Source organism: Hemicordylus capensis, chromosome 9 (assembly GCF_027244095.1).
Source record: "Hemicordylus capensis ecotype Gifberg chromosome 9, rHemCap1.1.pri, whole genome shotgun sequence".
In the NCBI taxonomy this organism is placed as follows: domain Eukaryota; kingdom Metazoa; phylum Chordata; class Lepidosauria; order Squamata; family Cordylidae; genus Hemicordylus; species Hemicordylus capensis.
The window spans coordinates 31,486,334-31,508,399 of NC_069665.1; the positions used below are offsets into that span (position 1 = coordinate 31,486,334).

Consider the following 22,066-nt stretch of genomic DNA (forward strand, 5'->3'; position numbering starts at 1 on the left):
TTGCAGTATTTTGCAGCGGTGCCTCCTGATTGGCCGAGCCGCCCGCGGTGACGTCAGCGCCCCGGCCCGAGTGCAGCAGGAGGCGCCCATAAAACCCGCCGGCAGCCGCCCGGACGCCTCCTCCAGCCGCTTCGCCTCCGCCGCCGCCGCCCTTCTCGCCTTCCTTCCTTCCAGCCCGCGGCAGCGCCCCGAAGCAGCATGAGGGAGATCGTGCACATCCAGGCGGGCCAGTGCGGCAACCAGATCGGAGCCAAGGTAAAGGCAGCGGGAGGGCGAGAGCGCCAGTTAGCCAGCCTGCCTGGAGCCTTCCGACGGTCCCCCCGGGATGCAGCAAGGCGGAGAGTCTTTGCGGGGCGGGGAGGGTTGCTTTGTGGGGTGCTGCTCTGGCTTATCCCGAGCCCTGGGACTGAGTAGACCCCCCCCCCAGGAGGGCCAGGGGCGTTTTCCCGACGGGGCGTACCGCACCTCTGCTGCTCGCCTTGACCTGGATCTGGGGGAAACTGTGGGGCTGGGTCTCTGGCTTGACGTGGGGTTGGCCGAGGTGTGTCTGTTGTGGGTGTGGAGGAGGGCTGCGGGGCAGAGTCTCCTGGAGGGGGAGGGAAAGAAGAGACCGGCTTCTTGGGAAGCGGGCTGTCACGCCCTCCTGCCCAAGGGGTGTGGCCTGCCTGGGGTGCCCACAGGCCCGGCCGTGGAAGAGCCGCCTGGCGTCTTCGTTTAGCTGGCTGGAGCTCTTGGCACTTTGCTTGCGTGATAGCTGCTCTTGATGTCTCCTGTCGGAGACAAAGAGGAGGAGGAGGAGTGGTCTCTTTCCCCCCCACCCGAGCCTGGTCAAGGGGCTGCGGCCCCACCCATCTCTGCACCCAAGGACCCGAGGAGGGGCTTGAACAAAGAGATCTCCCCTCCCCTCTCCTGCCGCTTGCATGGGATGCTGTGACCTTGGCGAGGTCATTCCTCCAGGCTCGCCTGCCCTTGGCCAGAGGGTGAGGGGTGCTTCCCTGCCCCCGCCAGGAGAGGGTGAAACCCCCGGCTTGCTGCTGGAGGGGTGGGGGGGGCGCGGCCAACTCCTTTGTCCTGTCTCCTGCCCCATTCGGTTGAGGTGTGCTGCTGGTGTTCAGGGCCTTTTATGAGCCGGTTTCTCCCAGTGGGTGGAGGCTGTGTCAATGGCAACTTGAAAGGGAAACGCTGCCTGCCGCGGTGACGTCTCCACCCCTGGGCAAAGCCTTTTCTCCGCCCCCCTCCCTCTCCCCCCCCCCCCATTTCCAGCAGCCTCCACTGATGCAGGGTGGGACACAATAGCGCTGAGCTGCTGTCAGGAGGTGCAGACAAAGAGCTCGGGGGATTCCGGGGGTGAAGCCAACTCCTAGAGCCACCAGGAGTGTGCTGCTCTTTCCGTCCTGGGGGCCCCCTTTCTGTTTCCTTCCTAGACCCTTCCTGCGTTGTGGGGCATGGCTTGGGGGAAAGGGGCTCATTCTGGCAGGCACAAGGATGTCCCCTCTTGCGAGATGGTGGAGCAGCTGATGGCCTCCACCAGCTCCAGGAGTGGTCTGCTTTTTGCCTAGCCCAGAGCAAAAGGCATGCCTCTGAGGCGGGGGGGGGGGTGTTCTTGCTCTAGCGCTGGGGGGAATGGGCCAGCAGCCCTGGTGTCTTCAGGAAGAAGCACCTGCTGCCTTCCTGCCACAAAGCCGGCTAATTATCCCCCCTCCTGCCCCTCCCCTCCCTGGACATCTGTGCCTGCTCTGAACAGGGGAAAGGCCGGCTTGCTGCAGTCTGCTGGCGCCCCTCAATGCTCGATCCCCCTGGGCTGGGCTGGGCTGGTGCAGCAGGCTGAAACCAAATCTGCACTCCAGAGCTCTTGTGCTGCTGGGCCCGGCAGCTTCTCCCTGAGGAGAGAAAGTCTGGCCATGATGCTGCTGGCTGCCAAGGAGGGTAAACTGCTCCTCCTCCTCCTCCTCCTCCGTGGCCATGAGGCCCTTGCAGATAATTGGATCAGGAGCTGCCTCCAAGCCAGGCTCTTCCTCCACCCACCCTCCAGGCTGGGGCAGGGGCCCTGCAGCCTCATGCTGCCATGTGTCTCTTGGGCAAGAGCTCTCCTGGAGGGCGGGTGGGATTGCCACACCTTTGCAGCAGGAGAGCCTGGGAGATTTGCAGCAGATGTCTGGGATTGTGCTCAGGACAGGAGGGCAACTCCTGGCTTTCAAAATGTCCCTGGCCATTTTCTATCCTCCTCGCCCCTCAAAGGCTGGCTGAGCGCTGAAGCTTGTGGGGTGCCAAAGGAAGCAGGATGGATTTCGCATCTGAGCACTGATCCATTTCAGTGCCAAACTTCACCGGAACTGGGTCACTGAGATGAGAGAAACTGGGTTACTGCATTGTGGAAAATGCAGTTTTTCAAAAACTTTTTCCTTCCTCACGAGTAAGATGCACAGGGATCCTAGGGAGCCAGGCTTATTTTCTACTTGAGCTACTTAAGCAGCTCTGTGCATATGCGAATCGCATGAATAATTCATTGCAAGCTTGCAGGGCCTGTAATGGACACATCGGATCAATGCAGGAGAGAGGCTGGCCTGTGTGTTTGGGGCAGGCTGGGCTGGCAGGTCCCTCTTGGTTGCTGGGAGGCTTAAAGTTCTTAAAGGGACAATGTTAAGTAGCACTTGGCTGGCTTCCTTCCTGCCTCTCTCTAGCCACAGAATCCCCCGGATAATTCTCCTGCCCAACCCAGGCTGTTGATTCGGAAAGCTTCACTCTTTGGGGCAATACCCCCCACCCACCCCACCCCCTGCTCCATTCTGGCTTTCCTCCGACAAGGCTGACAGTCCGCTCTGTTCCTGCCTCTCCTGCCTCTCCCATCTCTCAGAATGGGCAGAGATTAGTGTGTCAGCTTATTGCATTTGTACCCTGCCCTCCTTCCCAAAGACCTCAGGGTAGTGTGCCTGGATTATCCCCTTTTATTCACAGCCACCCGGAGAGTTTCCCCAGCACCACCCCGGCTCTCAGCCTGGCTTGGCCCTGAAACCTGTCTGGGGCGCTGAAGCTTAGGCCTGGAATACTTAAAATCCAAATATTTAAAATGCCTCAAATTATGCGGCAAGTGTCTCTTCTGCTAAAGAGCTGTGGGCCACCTTTGCGTTTTGGGGATCAGGGTGTTTGGCTTCCTTCCAGGTCTGCTTCCATTTTTAGAAATGGGTGGCTGGCGAAGGTTCTTCGTGCAGCAGCAGCAGCTCTTGCACTGGGGGGGGGGGGTCAGCCTTACGGCCAGCGGACACCACAGTGCTGATGGTCTTCCTGACCTTGCCATCCGTTCCAATTTGTCCTCTTAGCAGCAGCAGCTGCTGCTCTCTGGTAATTACAGCCCTGTTCACCAGAGAGACCTGCCTCTTCTCCCTGCTTCCCTCAGCCCCATAAATGGCTGCAACCTGGCTTAGGGAGGGTGGAGCAGTCCCCTGCAGCTGTGGAGCAGACGGGCCCTGGCCCCAGCCTCCCGACTGCCTTGCAGAAGTGCTAGAAATGAAATCACCCGCTGCGTCCTTCCGGGGACTCTGAGCTACGTGTGACGCTCTTGCTGCAGTCTGCACAGTCCCGCTGCTCATAACCGGCAGCAGAAGGACGTGTGCTTTGTTGCCCGTGAGATGACTCTGCACAAATCTGGCTGCTTGCTGGGATCTTGTTTCAAAGCTGCCAAGCTCTGCTGGGTTGTCTTCCGAAAGACATACCAAAGCCCCACCAGCCTCTGCCTTCGGGGCTAAACGCTGCGGCAGCCGAGCCGGGGAAGAAGAACTGGCTGCGTTCAGACATGCCGAGCAATGCCCAGCCTGCGTTTTCTCACTTCCAGCAGCTGTAAATATGAGCTGCTCGCCTGCCTCCTTGGCTGCAGTGACGACTCTGCTTCTCGCGAAACAAGTGCCAAGGAGAGAGGAATGCCTTCAGCCAAGGGACGGCCAGGCTGTGGGTTCAGCACCACGGACAGGTCCCCGAGCAGTGCCAAGGCCGGGTGGCATCCTCCAACCTCTCGCCATTGCTTCCCAGGGGCGTAGAGAAGGGGCCCTGCTCACCCCTCTCCCTGGCAGGTCCTTGGAGTGAGGGAGAGAAGGAAGAAAAGGGGGGGGGTGGAGCTGTGGGGCCCTGGTCCGTGGAACCCATCCCCTCAATTATAGCTCCACCCCGGCTCCCACTTTGCATCTGCCTAATGCAGACGTTCTCGAACCTGGGCCCCTAGATGTAGTGGACTACAACTCCCATCCCGCCCAGCCACAACTGCCAGGGGCAAGGGCCACTGTGGCTGGGGGGGGGATGGCACTTGTAGTCCAGGTTTAAGAACCACGAGCCGATTTGTGTGGAATGCGGTCAGATTCTCTTTAACCCTCTCTTGCTTTTCCTTCAGTTCTGGGAGGTGATCAGTGATGAACACGGTATAGACCCCAGTGGGAACTATGTAGGTGACTCCGACCTGCAGCTGGAAAGGATCAGTGTCTATTACAACGAAGCCTCATGTAAGTTGTACTCCCACCTCGTGTCTGGCTGCCCTTTCTGAAAGCAAAGTTACTAAAAGCGCTGCTAGATCTGACCCAAGCTTCACATCTTGCTTCCCACAGTGGCTAATCACTGGGAAGCCCACAAGCAGGAACCACAGGCAATGGCCCCCATGGTTGTCCCCAGGTACTAATATTCAGGTATACTGCCTCTGAACAGGGAGGTTCCACATAACCATCATGGCTAATGGCCATTGACAGACTGTCCTGTTCCATGAATGCATCTAATCTAATGAATGCATCGTGTTGTAAACTGCCCAGAGCCTTACATTTGGGGCAGTATATAAATATGTTAAATAAATAATCCCATTTGAAAGATACTTAAGCCAGTGGCTGTTGCCACACCTTGAGGCAATGAACCATCAATGAAAGGTGTGAGAGAAGGCCTTATTTTGTTCTAAATCTGCTGCCCATTTTCAGAGGACTTGATTCTATTACTATATTTAGTCGAATAGAAGAGGACTCTGAATTAAAAATGGCCCTTGATTTCTAACAAAACTGCGAGGGGGGGGACTTTAGTTTTCAGTTTAGGTAAATATGGTATTATGAGAGGGAGAAAAGCCAATCCACTGTTTCCCTGACATCAGGCATAATTTTATAAACCTCTCATGTTTTTGCCTTTTTTCTAAACTGAAAAGCTCCAATAAACCGGTAGATTCCCCCACCTACAGTGAAGCCTCCTCCAGGCCTTTAGCAAGCATGCAGAGAGATTCTTTCCCCACCCTATATGAGCAAACACGGTCCTTCCCTCGGCACTTGCGACCGTCTCTAGTCTGACACCCTGCCCTCTCCCCTAACTGAGGAAGGGCAGCTGAGAGAGAGGTCTCTGGGGCTGCTTCTCCTTCTTATCATGACTCCGAGGAGGACAGCCTTGTGGGGTGAACGACCTCCTTGAACACGGCTGATTGGCCCAGGAGCCACTGGGTCCTAAGTCGCTCTGAGCTACTGCTGACTCCCCTGGGCAAGGCAGATCTACACTAGCAACCCTGGGAGCAGCCACGGGGGTTTGGGGTTCTGCCGTGGGGTGGGGAAGAGGTTGCTTGAACAAGGCACCCTTTCAGGGCAGCTTTGCTAACGGGAGAATGTGTGGGGAGGAGGCAAGAGAGGCTGGCCTCAGTTGTGGTCTTGGTGGGCATCCTGCCAAATGCCTGTCTGAGGCACGTCCGCGCAAGGGGGTCTTCTCGTTCTTTGCAATCCAGAGAAATCGTCTGTCTTTGTCCTTCCAGCTCACAAGTATGTCCCTCGTGCTATCCTGGTCGACCTGGAGCCTGGCACCATGGACAGCGTTCGCTCAGGTGCTTTCGGACACCTCTTCAGACCCGACAACTTCATCTTTGGTATGGTCCCTCCTCTTGCTTCTGCTGCCAGTTTGGGCTGCGTCCTCTCTTTCCTTGTGGCTTCCCTAAGTCAACATCCAGTCCTACTACACCAAAGAAACAGTCTCTCTTCAAGCATGCATAATTCGCTAGCATTATTTGGAGTCCTTTTTGGAACTTCTTGCAAGGAAAGATGGGAAACCCTGAGTGGGGTGTGTGTGTGGCTGCTTTTTGAGGTGCGAAGAGATGAAAAGGATCCATCCAGGAAAGAGCTGGACACTCTCACCACTGCATGTGCCTACTTAATCCCTCTTTTGTGTCTGAGCCGCCCTCCGGGAGGTGCCAAAAATTCACCAGACTCCATTAAATGTGGGGGTGTGAGGAAGATGCACCTTCTGAATACCAGAGGCCACCCTCTTGGCCATGGAAACTATTCATAACATGCTGGCATGCACCACACCAGATCTAGCCTGCTGAGCCAGGCAAGCACCCCCAAAGCGCCAGGCTTCCCCTCCTTAGAAGGGTTTCTTGTTTCCCAAAGCGAGATGAGATTGGGAGGTGGGAATAGCTCAGCAGATGCCCAGAACTCTGCATAGCCTCCCCACAAAACGACTCAGAAGTTGTGCACTGAGGCTGGGAAGTGGAGCCAAACGGAAGGAAGGAGAAAGCCCCTCTCGCACCTGAATTCTGGTGCAATTCTGCCCTGTTCTTCCACACCTTTGTCATTAGCCAGATAGTCCATTGCTTGCTTGCATTAAATTTATCAAACAAGCATTAGAGAACAATTCTTACTTGTCACAAGGCAGCATTTTAAGAAGCTTCCTTTTCAAGTGTGTGCAGGTATCGTCCCTGAGTAGTCGGAGGTTCAATGGACCATTAGTGCACCTGCTGTATGTGCATGCATGCAGTGAAATAACCATGAATGATGGGCAATATAAATGAGGAGAGCTGGTCTTGTAGTAGGAAACATGACTTTTAGCTAAGCAGGATCCACCCTGGTTGCATCTGAAAGGGGAGACGTGATGTGTGAGCACTGTAAAAGATTCCCCTCAGGGGATGGAGCCGCTCTGAGAAGAGCAGAAGGCTCCAAGTTCCCTCCCTGCCAGCATCTCCAAGATAGGGCTGAGAGAGACTCCTGCCTGCAACCTTGGAGAAGTCGCTGCCAGTCTGGGTAGTTAATACTGAGCTAGACGGACCAATGGTCTGACTCAGTATATGGCAGCTTCCTATGTTTGTGCATAAATACGTCCCTTACATCAAGAGGGTCCCGGGGGAGGGTGGGAGTCTTAGCCCAGTGTGTTTTGCAGAGCAAGAATATTGTGTTAATATAATTTCTCCATCGGCAGGTCAAAGTGGTGCTGGGAACAACTGGGCAAAGGGGCACTACACCGAAGGCGCTGAGCTGGTGGATTCTGTCCTCGATGTGGTGAGGAAGGAGTGTGAAAACTGTGACTGTTTGCAAGGCTTCCAGCTCACTCATTCCCTAGGGGGGGGCACAGGGTCCGGCATGGGGACCCTCCTTATTAGTAAAGTCCGTGAAGAATACCCAGACCGGATCATGAACACTTTCAGCGTGGTGCCTTCCCCCAAAGTGTCCGACACAGTGGTGGAGCCCTACAATGCCACCTTGTCCATCCACCAGCTGGTGGAGAACACAGACGAGACCTACTGCATCGACAACGAAGCCCTCTACGACATCTGCTTCAGGACCCTCAAGCTGGCCACGCCCACCTATGGAGACCTCAACCACCTCGTTTCCGCCACCATGAGCGGCGTCACCACCTCCCTGAGATTCCCCGGGCAGCTCAACGCTGATCTCCGCAAACTGGCGGTCAACATGGTCCCCTTCCCCCGCCTGCACTTCTTCATGCCCGGTTTTGCCCCGCTGACGGCCCGTGGGAGCCAGCAGTACAGAGCCCTGACCGTGCCAGAGCTCACCCAACAGATGTTCGATGCCAAGAACATGATGGCGGCCTGCGACCCCCGTCATGGCCGCTACCTCACCGTGGCCACTGTCTTCAGAGGCCGCATGTCCATGAAGGAGGTGGACGAGCAGATGCTGGCCATCCAGAGCAAGAACAGCAGCTACTTTGTGGAGTGGATCCCCAACAACGTCAAGGTGGCCGTCTGCGACATCCCGCCCCGGGGCCTGAAGATGTCGTCCACCTTCATCGGCAACAGCACGGCCATCCAGGAGCTCTTCAAGCGCATCTCGGAGCAGTTCACGGCCATGTTCCGGCGCAAGGCCTTCCTCCACTGGTACACCGGGGAAGGCATGGATGAGATGGAGTTCACCGAGGCCGAGAGCAACATGAACGACCTGGTGTCGGAGTACCAGCAGTACCAGGACGCCACGGCTGAAGAGGAAGGGGAGATGTACGAAGACGACGAGGAGGAATCGGAAGCCCAGGGGGCCAAGTAAAGGGCCTGGGCCAGGGGCAGTGCTCAGCTCCTCCCAGGGGTGGATGTGGCCCCGCTCTCCATCATGGCCCTCCATCTTTGCTACCCATCTGCTGAGTTCCAGGCAACCAGCTTCTAGTTGCTTCTGATTCAAGGGTTCCAAATTGAAAAGTTGTTCTGTATTTAACCATCTCCCCCTCCCTTGCCCCGAGACGTATCGGCTAGTGCAGCTCCCTCTCTCCTCCATGACTTTGATAACTTCAAGGGCCCTGATCTTTATTTTTTACTGGTCTGTGTCTATTTTTATGTTTTGGAATACTTAATAAATCTCTTGCTGTCCGGCATCTGGGCTGTCTTTCGCTTTCTTGGAGTCGCGGGGGCGGGGGGAGGGCAGGTCTGGGCAAAGGGCCCGAATCAGTGCCAAGGGGTGATGGAGCCATGCCTTTGAGGAGTGACCTGCACAGCATCTCTGAGGACTGGCTCAGTGTGTGCAGCACACCTGTACCTGCAGGCGTCTGCTCACTTCCTGCCTGGCTACCGCTGGCTGGGCTTCACAATGCGAACTGGGCCATGCACTTTCCTGCACCCCAGGGGGAGGTGCTTCAGGGGAGTAGCACATCTGTTTCTCTAGGGAGGGCTACCATCTTTCAGTCCCCTTGCATAGGACATCTCGGCTCCAGGCCAGAAGCTTGCACCTCCGCTGGGGAATCACCCTGGAGGAATCAGAAGTTCTGCTGGGCCCGGCTGTTCATTAACCCTCTTGCTCAATCCAGCAGCACTAGGACAGCAGCAGAGCCCCTCCTGCCTTCTGTTACATGCAGGATGGCTCCAAGGCCCCTGTTGTCAGCAGCTGCATCTCAGAAGGGGACCCCACTATGCAATTCTTCCAGTGCTGCAGCGGTTTGCTGGGGTGCAGTTGGAGAGTCTGTGCTACTTCGGAGCGGTGGTTCCCGCCTCCTGCTTGAGGCCGAGCTTTGGGAAAGAGGCATTTTCAGACACAAAAACTGCCAGAAGGAGTCTTGCTGTGTTGGTCTGTTGTAGCAAAAGCAAAGCCACTTCCATTGCTGGGCAGCAGGCAGGCAGGGATGAGTGGTGAGGGGAGATCTTGGAACAGCCGCAGCCAAACTGCAAGCCAGACCTCTCATGGGCGTCCTGCATGACTTCCCCAACTCAGATGCTCTATGGGGTGCAGCTGTAGCTCAGCCGCAGAGCACCAGCTGCCCTCGGAAGGCAGCATTGTCTCTCCATGTCGCTTGCTGCCGGCATGGGCAACCGAGTCCAGGAGTCGCTATCAAGCATACCTCCGGCAGCAAGAGAGGGAGAAGAGCCCAAGGCGAGGGGGAAACATCCACTTCCCTGGTGCCAATACAACCAATGGGCTTGGCTGGGGGGGCTTCAGCCTTGGACCGAGGACTCTCCCCACCCAAGCTGCCAGTGAGCAGACAGGCCCATTAACAAGACCGTATGACAAACACCTCTGGTTGCATTAGTGGACTCCTATCCCAGCCATTTGCACAAGGTGCAGGCTTACAAAAATGTCATCCAGGAGAGCGGAGGAAGGGCGGATCGCAGCCCCTCTTTAAAGACCCACAATTGCCTCTGAACTGACTCCAGGTGCTCCCTGGGGTCAGTGGGTAGCTTCAGGTAAGGATGCTGCGAGAGAGAGAGACTTGTGGAAGCAGAAGCTCCCCCCTTGAGGAACTGCAGGCACTGGAAACCACCCCGCTTCTCCTGCCCCGTGTGGTCAGTGCTCCTCCTTCACCTCATTGCCTCTCCTTGACTCTGGGTCCCTGGGAAGCCCGTCCTGGCCTCTCAGAGAGGTGGTGATCCCTACTCATTTGCTGAGCTGATGCAGCCCAAGTGTGACCCTGCAATTAAGATTTGCAGTCAGTAGGATTTCTTTGGAGCAAGCATGCCTAGGAATGGAAGAGGAGCCTGGCTGGATTGCCATCAAGGTCCAGTTTGCTGCTTCCTGATGGCCAGCCAGATACCTCCAGGAAGGAAAACTGGGCATGTCAGGGCACAAGCCCTTTCCAGGTAGACTGTGCCTGAATAGGGGAGGTTCTGTTCCTAAGCTTCATGGCTAATAACGTAAGTCTTTCTGGATCAGAACAAACTGTGCATTTAGTTCACATCCTGTTTCAGACAGGCCAGCCAGGTGCCTCTGGGAAGCCCACCAGCGGGGCAGGAAGGCAATACCCCCAGCTCTTGTGCCCCAGTGACTAAACATGGAGGTTCATTTTGGCCATTGTTACTACCATAGTGTGCATTGCTTTAGAGACCTCCCCTTCCCCTTCTCTGTCATGGCAGGCACCCCAAAGCTCCAGGAAAAGGAGGTTTATTCCCCTTGTCTTCCTCTTTGTGGGATTCCACAGGCAGCTCAAACTTACTAAAACATTTGGAGGGGCACAACATGGGTGCTACTCCATTGGCGGAATTCAAAAAACAAGTGCCCCAAAGCAGAAAAGGATCTGTTGGTTTGGACACTCATATCGACTCAAAAACTGTCCTGTTTGTGTAGCCTCCCCTGCAAGAGGGGTGTGTGTGTGTGTGTCCTAGATTAGGAAGTGGAGCCAGCCCTCGCCTTGGTGGCCCCAAACCGTGCCCTGTTTCAAGTCAGATGATGCCAGAGGGGTGGCAGCGAAAGGCAGTTCCAAGCAAGGCCTGAAGTTAACAGCTCTCTGCTGTTTATCCCCTGCTACTCAAAGATATACTGCCTCTGTTTATGGAAGTTCTGAATCTCAGCTTCCCCACCTCCTTGCTTGGGAAGCTCAGTGAGGATACGATGGCGGTTGTTAAAATGATGGGTGCTACAGAGAAAGTCAGGGGAGAGTTTTTCTGCCTGTTCCATAATATTTGAAATGGGGTCATCATCCAAGAAACGGACGGGCAGCTGGACAGACAACAGCAAGGACTTCTTCACACGAAGTCGTCCATGCTTAGTGGCCGGCATTGCATCTTGTTGCAGGGAGTTCCATACATGGGGTATGCAGGGAGATTTCCTTATAGTCCGCAAGGAAATTCATGGGAGAGAGCTCTGTCTATGGCTACTAGTCATGACGGCGGAATGGAACCTCCAGGTTCAGAAGCAGCCTACTTCTGAACAGCAGTGGCTGGGAGCTGTTTCGTGGTAGAGCACCTGTTTCACAAACAGGAGGTCTGGGTTCAGTCCCTTGCAGCACTTCCAGGTAGGGCTGTGAAAGACCCCCCTCTCTGAAACCTTGGAGAACAGCTGCCTGTCCCTGCAGACAATACCGAGCTAATCAAACCAGTGTTCTGACTCGGCATAAGGCAGCTTCGTCTGCTCAAAGCAGGGCTTCTGCTTCCATGACATACATGCGGGCTTCTTGGAAGTAACTGCAGGGCCACTCACTGTGGGAAGGAAGCAGGAGGGTGCCCAACCTCGGGTCCTCCAGATGCGGTTGCACTCCAACTCCCATCCTTCCCAGCCACGCACAGGACGATGGGAGATGGAGTCCACCAACATCTGGGGGACCCGCGGCTGGGAATGCCACCCTGGGGGAGGTGAATCTTTGGTCTGATCCAGCCAGGCAGGTGCTCTTCTGAGCCGTGAAAAGTTAGGTTTAGGAATGGCTCCTCCATGGTCAGAAGCAGTCTACCTCCTCCGAACCGCTGCAGCTGCCAGGCAAGGAGGGGGCTGGCCGAACAGTGTGGCGAGAAGGCGCAGGACTCAGGTGGCGGGACGAGAAGGCGGCGCTCGGACTGAGCCCGCCGAGGGAGGTGGGCGTCCTTCCTCCTCCGATCCGCGCGGGGGCGGCAGCGGGCGCAGTGCGGGCGGCGGCGGCTGGTCTGGCCGGGCTCGTCTGTGGCTGCCTCCCCTTGGCTACAATGTAGCGAGCCGAGGAAGCGGAGCGTCCGGGCCGGGCAGAGCCCCCCATGGGCGCGCAGGTGAGTCGGCCCAGGGTCCACCGCGAGCGGGCTCTCCTCCTTCTCCCCCCCCGGGGGCCTGGCCGCCCCCCAGGAGGAGGAGGAGGCGGGGGGAGACTCCCCGGGGGACGCCCTGCGCCCCTTGTCGTGGCCTCCGGCCTCCCCAGAGAGCTGCAGCGCGCGCGCGCGCTCTGTGTCCGGTGCTGTGCTGGGCACGGGGCGGCTGCCTCTGCGCCCGGGCCAGCCGGCTGAGCGCCCACCAGCGGGCCCCTTGCAAGCGGGGGGCGGGCGGCGGTGGGGCCAGAGGTGATGCTGGCGGGCGGAGAGCGGCCTGCGCTGCTGGCAAAGCTCTTGGTGCCTCCTGGTGGGTGGCCTGGAGGGTCCCCCAGAATGAAGGCGCCCCCTCCCGCCAGCCCTGCCTCTGCCTTGAGCGGCTGCAGAGCCTTCTGGCTTCTAGGAGGGCCCTGCCTCCCTTGGGCCGCTGAGGGAGACGTCTCCCTTCCCCCCCCCCGCCGGGACAGGCTGGAAAGCAACCCCGAGGATGCTGCTTGTCTGGCTTGCTTAAGCTGCCTGCCTCCGGCAAGCCCCTTGCGGGTCCCTCCTCTCGCCTGGCTTGCCATTCCAACGGAGATAGCATCATCCCTTAATTTGTGGGTGGGCTGGCGGAGCGAGTGGCAGGTGGGTGTGGATTCACCAAATGCCTTTTCTTTCGTCTTCGGAGAGCGCGTGTGATAACTTTCAAAAACGTTCATGGACGAGCCAGACATTTGGGTTTGGCTCATCTCCAAAGAGGGTCCGCAACTCAGCGGGGAGAGTGTGCATGTTTTGCTTGCAAACATTCTCAGGCTCCGTCCCCAGTTTCTCCAGGTCAGAATGGGAAAGCCCGTCTGAAACCCTGGGGGGCTGCTGCCAGTCAGAGTAGACAGCAACGGGCTAGAAGGACTAATGGTTTGAACAGCTTGGGGGGGACGACGGGTCATAGTTCAAAGGTGGAGCCCCTTCCTTGCACGCGGGAGGTCCTGGGTTCAGTCCCTGGCAGGCAGCATCTCCAGGCAGGGCTCAGAAAGATCCTTCTCTGCCTGTAACCTTGGAGAGCGGCTGCCAGTCAGTGTAGACAGTATGACGGACGAGAGTCTCACTAGCAACAAGGCAGCTTTGCACGTTTAAGCTGCCTAAAACCAGTTCCAAACCACACCAAGTGTCCTCTTCCTCCTAAAAGGACAAACAAGGATTCGAGGCCCAGAGAAGGGGGTCCCCGACACTGAGTGTCCCAAAGCTGGTTGGACTACAACTCCCATCATCCACAGCCACAAAGCCATTGTGGCTGGGGGGTGATGTAGTCCAACAACATGTGAGGATCCAGGCTTGGGCACACCCCTGGTACACGTGGGTAAAAGTCCTGCTGAGGAGGTGCCCAGGCCTCTGGTCCTGCATCCTTGTATGCTCCAGTGGTGCATTCCTAGGAAGTTACTGGCAATGACCTCATCGCTCTGGAAGCGCTACACGTGAGCTGCTAAGTTGGATGCCTGCATGACGCTGCAGGGAACTGCTCTGACCGTCTTGCAGAACTGGCTTTTCTGCCTTCTGGGGCACAAACAACTTGGGCAGAGCCCTTAGAAGCGGGGAAGGTCCCTCTGAAGGCAGGCGCCGTATGGGAGACCCCATCCTGAGTGGGGCTGGGTTGGGCGGAGACCCCCTAAGCGCAGCAAACGAGCGCCCACGTCGGCTTCAAAGGAGGCCTGGGCGCTTTGCCCAGCTCGGCCTGGTGATGCCCTGACCTTGGCCCCTGTGTGGCTCCTGCAGGTCGGACTGCTATGGAATATGATGAGAAGCTGGCCCGTTTCCGGCAGGGCCACCTCAACCCGTTCAACAAGGCCTTGCTGCAAAACCAGCATGACCAGAAGTCCAGGGGGACTGGCGAGGACTTTCCAAGGAAAGGTGAGTGGCCCAACTGGGCTCGCCTTCCCCCGCTGCCCCGCCTCACCTGGGCCGAGATCTGGATCCAGAGCCAGGACTTTGCCCGACTCAAAGCCAGGAGGCTTGAGAAGAGAGTGCTTATGTGCATGTACAAAGTGCCTTTCTCTTCTCACCAGGGAAACACAGCTGCCAACCCCCACATACACACACCTGGGACCAAGGGCAGAGATTCCTCTGACCCCTTTATTTCTATAATTAAGCCTCATGTAACCCCACTCTCCATATGCACACCCCATTTTACCTTCCGGTCCGATGGGCCTGGGCAGGCTGTGACTCACCAGGCTTTGCTTTTAAATCGAGAGGGAGAACTGGCTCTGCTTTCCCCACCCCACCGATAGTTCCCTAAAAGCGGTTTGGCAGAGGAATGCGGTGTCTCGTTTCTCATGTGGGCTTCCCCTGAGACATGTGACCCTCAGCCCAGCTTTGTGGGCAGGCTGCTTCCTGGCTTCTAATCTCGGCTCTTCCCACAAGAAGTTGTGTTGTATGTAGAAGGCCAGCTTCTTGTGCTGCCAGCCAGTGTTGCTAACCGGGGGCGGAGGGGTGGCTCCAGGCCACGGAAAGGAGAGAGAGCGTGGCGGCGGGTGGCGGGGCTGTCAGGATGAATGCCCTGTAATGTTGGGGCAAAAAGCCCCAACTTCAAGTATACGCTGATGGGATCTGAGCTGTCGGTGACTGACCAGGAGAGGGATATCTTGGGGTCATGGTGGACAGTGTGCTGAAAGTGTCGGCACAGTGTGCAGCAGCTGTGGAAAAGGCCAATTCCATGCTAGGGATCATTAGGAAGGAGACTGAAAATAAGAATGCTAGTATTAGAATGCCCTTGTACAAATCTGTGGTGCAGCCACATCTGGAGCACTGCGTACACTGTACACTGCGGGCAACTTGGTCACCGTATCTTAAGAGGGACATTGTAGAACTGGGAAAGGCACAGAAGAAGAGGGCAGCCAAGATGATCAGGGGCCTGGAGCACCTTCCTTATGAGGCTAGGCTACAACACCTGTGGGGCTTTTTAGTTCAGAAGAAAGACTGAGGGGAGACATGATCGAGGTGTATAAAATTATGCTTGGAGCAGAGAGAATGGCCAGAGAGAAATTTCTCTCCCAACACTAGAACCAGGAGTAATCCTATGAAACTGAATGCTGGGAAATTCAGGACTGGCAAGAAGAAGTACTTTTTCACACAGCGCATAACTTATCTATGGAATTCTCTGCCACGGGATGTGGTGATGGCCGCTAGCTTGGATGGCTTTAAAAGGGGCTTAGACAGATTCATGGAGGACAGGTCTATCAGTGGCTACTAGTCTGGTGGCCGTGGGCCACCTCCAGCCTCAGAGGCACGATGCCTCTCAACACCAGTTGCGGGGGAGCCACAGCAGGAGAGAGGGCATGCTCTCCTCCGCCTCTTGCCTGTGGGCTTCTTGGGGACATCTGGTGGGCCACTGTGTGAAACAGGATGCTGGACTAGAGAGGCTTCCTTGGGCCTGACCCAGCAGGGCTGTTCTTGGGGTGGGTTGGGGGACAGGCATCCGGTTTCCGATCCCTGGAGTAGATGCCCTTTGCATCCCATGTGGTGCCTGCCACTCTGTTCTTCCAGGCTGCTGGAAGGGTGCAGGTTCCCCGTAGAGCAGGGCGACTGCTTGCTCAAGGTCCAGCTCTCACTCCCTTTCCTTCCTTGTTCTCTTTCTTCCAACCGTAGACTTGAGCCTGGAATTGTCCCCCGAGGATCTGCCCGAGTTCCGGTGCACGGAGCACGTGATGGACTTGGGGATGGCAGAGGATCACTTCTCACGGCCAGTGGTGAGAGCAGGGGTGGTTGCTGTTGGATATTTGTCCTGATCTGTTGCAGAGGTTCAGCTATAAGAATAGGCACACAGGAAGCTGCCTTCTACTGAGTCAGACCCTTGGTCCCTCTCGCTCAGGATTGTCTACCCAGACTGGCAGCGGCTTCTTCAAGGCTGCAGGCAGGAGTCTCTCTCAGCCCTACCTGGAGATGCTGCCAGGGACGGAACTGGGGACCATCAGCATGCAAGTCCTACAGTGGACTAGTGTCAGGACATCCTAAAATGAATGACTGGAACGCCCACTGAAATGCAATGGTTTCCTTTCAAATGCCAGGGAATGCATTGAATTGCATGCACTCCTATGGCCGTTTGGAAGGATCCAGGGCTTTTCAGTGGGCATTCCAGTCATTCATTTTAATACATTTCCTAGAATCTACATAACCAGATGCATGATGTCAGCCTGGAGATTTCCAGTCAAGTTGGGAATTTCTCAGGGCAGGGAGCTCCACATTCTGGGGTGCAACCACAAAAAGGGCCCTTTCCGCCTCCTCACTGGTCAGGCCTCAGGAGGCAAGAGTGTGTGCAGAAGAGCCTCCCTTGGTGATTCTGGAGGGTGGGCAGATTCGCATGGCGGGGTGGCGGCCTTTTAGGCATCATGGCCCTCTGCTAGATCTCTCCAGCGTGACTTGAACCTCGGGGACAAGGGTAGGGAGAGCTACCGGTGTGTGATCAGCCTGGACGGGGCAGGCTGTTGGGTATTTGTCCTGATTGGGTGGCCGGGTGCTCCGTCCCAACACTGGAAGCTCTGGAATGAGCTGCTCTTCCTCCTCCTCCTCCTCCTCCTCCTCCTTCTTTGCAGGGGCTGTTCCTAGCCTCGGACATTGAGCAGCTGCGGCAGGCGATCGAGGAGTGCAAGCGGAGGATCCTGGAGCTTCCCGAGAACTCAGAGAAGCAAAAAGATGCTGTCGTGCGGCTCATCCACCTGCGCCTCAAACTCCAGGAGCTGAAGGTGCAGAGGAGGGCTGTGGCCTTGAGCCGCAGAGGGGGCGTGGAGCGTAGAGTTCTGGGTCCTCCAGCTGCTAGAGAGGAAGTCGGTGGAACGGGGGTCCAACCCCACAAGGGCCCTCTCTTGGGTTAGCTCAAGGCTGCATAGCCTGCAGAGGGCTGCAGAACTGTAGGAGCAGCATTACTAGCACCAGAGGTCTGTGTTCCAAGAGTGCTTCGGGGAGGGATGGGGGCCCAGTGGAGGCACAGTGTCTGGAAGCCCCTTGAACATCTGTGCCTGCCTGCCTGTGTATGCTGCAGGACCCCAGTGAGGATGAGCCCAACATCCGGGTCATCCTGGAGCATCGCTTCTACAAGGAGAAGAGCAAGAGTGTGAAGCAGACGTGTGACAAGTGCAGCACCATCATCTGGGGGCTCCTCCAGACCTGGTACACCTGCACAGGTAAGGAGCCCCTATAGTTCTTCCCCATGGAGTGTTGCTCACTGGCCAAGTCTATCTACTTGCCCCTTAGGCAAATGTAGCCACCCTCCTTGTTCTGCTGTCCGGGAGCAGAGGTGCTCCAGGTTCTTCCCAAGCTGAATGGAGAACATGTAGGGTTTCTCCCTTCTCTTACTCACCATTGCCCTGTGGAACTCCGTGACACTGGATAGTGCACCAGAAGGGCAGAGCCTTCCATCTTTTTTGTATTTGTCTGTGGGGGAAGTCCACTTTGAAGACATTTTAGATCCCCAGTGTGGATGAAGGCATTTTCAGAGAAGAAATAGAGTCTTGACCAGAGTGTGGTTCTCAGTGGTGCATTCTGCCTCTAGGGTGCTCCTACCGCTGCCACAGCAAGTGCCTGAACCTCATCACAAAGCCATGCGTGCGCTCCAAGGTCAGCCACCAGGCTGAGTATGAGCTTAGCATCTGCCCAGAGACGGGGCTGGACAGCCAGGACTACAGATGTGCTGAGTGCCGGGTGCCCATCTCACTCCGTAAGTCTGGGGCTGGGACTGGCATGTTGCTGGGGCCTGTGTGGACTTTCCTGTGCTCCTTTTCTCCCTGAGCATGAACCCGTATGGGCCCACCATGTTGCCTGGGCTGAGGCAAAGAGCAGTTGGGGGGACTGAAAGACAAACACATGCAAATACAGCCATCCCTTGGCCAACCACAAGTTTTGAGTATGTGCGAATGGGAAATTGTGACAGCCTTGCCAACCGCGACCTGAGTATCCGCATTTGGCGAGGTTTTTAAGTGATTTTTGGATGGATTTCAGCGATTTGGGGGCGGGGTTCAGAGGTTCGATCTGCCCATTCGTCTTGGTGACTCTTGGCGATATTACAGGATTTTTTTGTTGTTTTTAGCAAATCTTTTGTATTTTCCCCTTTACTTTTAGGTCTTCTTGCGGTTGTGGTTCCCCCCCAACCCCGTTTCCCATAGACTTTCATGCCTTGCCAACCACAAATTTGCCAACGGCGGCAAGGTTTTGCCAGAATGGAACCCTCGCGGTTGGCAAGGGAGGACTGTATACATACAATATAATACATACATACATTATATACAGTATAAGACTATATATATCATGCTGTGTTAGCTCAGCTGTGAAGAACCACATTGTTTGAACTGAGTCTGGCTTAGTGAATGTGGCTTATTCCTCAGGGCTGGCAGACATCTGTCCAGTCTGTTGGGCTTTTCTGACCCCATGCTGCTCTCCTCCTCTGTGCTTCTGCAGGGGGAGTCCCAAATGAGGCCCGGCAGTGTGACTACACAGGCCTCTATTACTGCAGCAACTGCCACTGGAACGACCAAGCTGTCATCCCTGCCAGGGTCATCCACAACTGGGACTTTGAGCCCCGCAAGGTACGGAGCGGTCGTGCCCACGGCCTGCTGTTGCCAGAGGGTGGAGCAAGAGCAGCCGGGCCAGGAGGGGGAGGCGGAAGGTGGCCTCTGCCGTCCAGGGCCCAGCCTCCATTCTTGGGGGCAGGATGCCTCCACGAATTGGATGGTGTGGCTGGACAAAAATGAGCTGGCTGTCCTGTCTGTGAACCAGCTGGTGATTCCTGGCAGAACAGGGAGCTAGATGGGCCACTGGCCTGATCCGTTGTGACCCTGCACATGATAGCTGTGGTATCCCTAAGCACTTGTGGAGATAAGGTCTGAGTAGGATTGGAGGTGGAGGGGAGGAAGGAATCCCAGGAAAACATCCTCTCTCTTGGGACCCGTGCTTGGCTCCAGATGAGGGTATGGGTCATCTCCTTACTTCCTCATTTTCCCTCCCCCATATCTGCACCTAAGACTTCTGGGACAGCAGGGGTTGTCTCTTAGGGATCGCTAGTTGCTGGCCCTGAGAGAGGTAGAGCCTGAGGAGAGGTGCCAGCACTAAGTCCTGTTTGCAAAGCCCATTTTCGCTGCTCCCTTCTGGGCTGCGGCCAGTGTAGGCATCCCGCTTGCTGCCCTGCAGGACTGCTCCATTGTAGCCCAGCACTCATAATGCACATCACTGCTCTCTATCCTAATCGGTGGTTGTGGTTTCCAGGTATCTCGGTGCAGCATGCGCTACCTGGCGCTGATGGTGTCACGGCCTGTACTCAAACTGCGCGAGATCAACCCTCTGCTCTTCAACTATGTGGAAGAGCTGGTGGAGATCCGGGTGAGCACTTGCGGGGCAGAGTGATATCTTTGGCCTGGATCCCGGGCCTCTTGGGTGGGAGGGAATGGCACTTAGGAATCGAACGTGATGTATCCTGCACAAACCTATGGCTACCCAAAAGAGAGGTTGGGCCACTTTCTTCCCCAGCCCCATTACTCAGAAAAGCTGCTGGGAATCTGTCCCTCTCTTCCCTCTGCAGAAGCTGCGCCAGGACATCTTGCTCATGAAGCCATACTTCATCACCTGCAAGGAGGCCATGGAGGCCCGTCTGCTGCTTCAGGTCAGGAGGGAGCTGAGCATGAAGCTCTATATCTACGAGAAGCTTTTGCAAAACATCAGGGACTAGTATGTGGTGCACCTTCAGTCCTGCAGTCATGCCCTCTGCTTGCACTGCCATGCTTCTGTTCTCCACATGCACGTGCACTTTATTTGTGTGCACTGTGCACTGGTGGTGAGCAATCGCGCTCTCCCTTCAGCTGCAGGACCGGCAGCACTTTGTAGAGAATGATGAGATGTACTCGCTGCAAGACCTAGTTGACATCAATGCTGGGCGCCTCAGCTGCTCCCTGACAGAGATCCACACCCTCTTTGCCAAGCACATCAAACTGGACTGTGAGGTGAGGATGGTGGCAGGGAGCTGATGCTCTATAAATACCAGGCCTCGCTGGAGTGGGGGCTGGGGAGATCCTGCCACAAGCACTTGCTTCAGTTACTGAGCTGTTTCTGAGGGATTCAGATTCTCTGCTCCAAACAGTGCTTCTGCTGCAGGTAAATTGCACTTTCCCTGTGCTCCAAGAAGAATATTTTGTTGCAGTGGGAAATGCAATTCCTTTCCCCAGCTTAGCCATACCTCTTGCGTGGGATCATGTAGCTATGAGTGTTGCAGGCAGCAAGCTAACAAACTTGGTGCTAACAGCAATGCCATGGTGTAATTGTGTGGTGAGAGAAACATGTCGTGAACCCCATGTAGTGTGTGTGTGAAAGTGGGGCTGGTGACTGACTGGCCCTCCTTTTACACCCACAGCGGTGCCAGGCAAAGGGTTTTGTGTGCGAGCTCTGCAAAGAAGGAGATGTCCTCTTCCCATTTGACAGCCACACCTCAATGTGCATGGAGTGTTCGGCCGTCTTCCACAGGTGAGTGGACAGCTGGATCTGGGCCAGAGCTTACAAGTTCCTCTGGCTTACTCTTGCTCTTAGGCATGGGGGTGCTAGTGAGAATCTGCTGGACGTTGCTCTTTCCTCCAGGTGAACAAAAGTGATGAACTCTTGTGTGTCTTCTCTTGCTTCAGGGACTGCTACTATGACAACTCCACTACGTGTCCCAAGTGTGCTCGGCTCAACCTGAGGAAGCAGTCCCTGCTCAGGGATCCCAGCATGGAGCTGCAGGCATAGAAATGCCTTCCCTTGGCAGGAGGGATACAGTACCAAGGAACAAGGTGCAACCACTGTGCCAGTTTTCACCTGTATTTGCCTGCAAGGAGGTCAGCCCCACAGGAGCAAGGAGGGAACTTCTCACAGGAGCACAGCTGGGAATGAACTGTCCAAAGCCAGAAAATGGTGCAGCTGGGCTGGTGCTGAACCTCAGTCCTAGACTCTCTCTTGCTGAAAGAGCTGCTGAGACTGTCTTGCATGCACCAGTGTTGGTAGACTCTCCTTGCCTAGATGTGTGAGGCTGAAGCAGAGAGAAGATTGGCTCTGGGTGTGGGGAGGAGTGCCTCAGCCCAAGAATAAATTACTCCAGGTATTGCTGGTGGATCTTGCCAAATTGACCAATTCTGGAGAAGTGGGAGCCTGACTGTGGTGCAAGAGGATTGCTGCCTGCTTCCTTCAGCAATTGCGAATTAACATAGCACTCTGTGCAGGGAGTCTGTTATCCCAGGCAACTTGGCTCTGGGATAAAGCTGAAGAGACACTATGTTGATACACTAGCAAGGAAGACTGTTTTCAGCGGGGTTGGCTTAAGGGACCTGCCGAGACCTATAAGTCATTTTCCTCTGACTTAACGTGTAGTATGTCTGTGCTGGAGCCGGGGAGAGAATGCCCCTTTCTCTCCACCATCTCCATGACGTTTGGTGGTAGCCAAATCAAAGGACTTGATGCATCATGAAATTGGAACAGCCACAAAGAGAATAAGGGGGCATCAACCACAGTAATTTATCGTGAGCACTAAAATCACTTTAAATAAAGCTCTATGTAAATCTTGCTCTAGTGTGTTTTTAGCTTACCCGTGGGTGCTGGCTCTCTCCTCCTTTTCACCTTTTTCTCTAGAAAAGCTTTTCTATCTTATCCACTGGCGCTTATTCATAAGTTTGGGGTGGTGTGGGAGAGGGAGGGAATGAGGAGATAGCTTAATACTGATTTAATACTAATGAACTTGGGGAAAGGAGAGCTGGTCTGGTGGTCAAAAGCATGACTTGTCCCCTTAGGTAAGCAGAGTCCGCCCTGGTTGCATATGAATGGGAGACTAGAAGTGTGAGCACTTGAAGATATTCTCCTTAAAGGATGGAACCGCTCAGGGAAGAGCATCTAGGTTCCAAGTTCCCT

The 22,066-nt window shown here is 55.7% G+C and overlaps 2 protein-coding genes across 2 annotated transcripts; both read left to right on the plus strand.

The window, feature by feature from the left end:
• Nucleotides 1-97: 97 nt before the first annotated feature.
• TUBB3 (tubulin beta 3 class III) lies at nt 98-8,586 on the plus strand. The gene is made up of 4 exons (XM_053271304.1): nt 98-255; nt 4,379-4,487; nt 5,753-5,863; nt 7,189-8,586. Exons 1-4 carry the CDS (start codon nt 199-201, stop codon nt 8,262-8,264), a joined length of 1,353 nt encoding a protein of 450 aa, XP_053127279.1. The 5' UTR covers nt 98-198; the 3' UTR covers nt 8,265-8,586.
• A 3,407-nt stretch (nt 8,587-11,993) lies between these two features.
• DEF8 (differentially expressed in FDCP 8 homolog) lies at nt 11,994-21,724 on the plus strand. The gene is made up of 12 exons (XM_053271603.1): nt 11,994-12,151; nt 13,934-14,068; nt 15,803-15,903; nt 16,747-16,896; nt 17,193-17,334; nt 17,703-17,867; nt 18,605-18,732; nt 19,409-19,522; nt 19,722-19,802; nt 19,999-20,139; nt 20,547-20,656; nt 20,812-21,724. The coding sequence occupies exons 2-12, from the start codon at nt 13,945-13,947 to the stop codon at nt 20,912-20,914; spliced, it is 1,359 nt and encodes a 452-aa protein (XP_053127578.1). The 5' UTR covers nt 11,994-12,151; nt 13,934-13,944; the 3' UTR covers nt 20,915-21,724.
• Nucleotides 21,725-22,066: the final 342 nt, after the last annotated feature.

Bases quoted from the DNA above. Each gene is read 5' to 3' on its own strand.
- DEF8 (XM_053271603.1), top strand. From the start codon at position 13,945: ATGGAATATGATGAGAAGCTGGCCCGTTTCCGGCAGGGCCACCTCAAC. The intron at 14,069-15,802 runs GTGAGTGGCCCA...TTCCAACCGTAG, and splicing joins CGAGGACTTTCCAAGGAAAG to ACTTGAGCCTGGAATTGTCC. The intron at 17,868-18,604 runs GTAAGTCTGGGG...GTGCTTCTGCAG, and splicing joins CCGGGTGCCCATCTCACTCC to GGGGAGTCCCAAATGAGGCC.
- TUBB3 (XM_053271304.1), top strand. From the start codon at position 199: ATGAGGGAGATCGTGCACATCCAGGCGGGCCAGTGCGGCAACCAGATC. The intron at 4,488-5,752 runs GTAAGTTGTACT...TTGTCCTTCCAG, and splicing joins CTATTACAACGAAGCCTCAT to CTCACAAGTATGTCCCTCGT. The intron at 5,864-7,188 runs GTATGGTCCCTC...CTCCATCGGCAG, and splicing joins ACCCGACAACTTCATCTTTG to GTCAAAGTGGTGCTGGGAAC.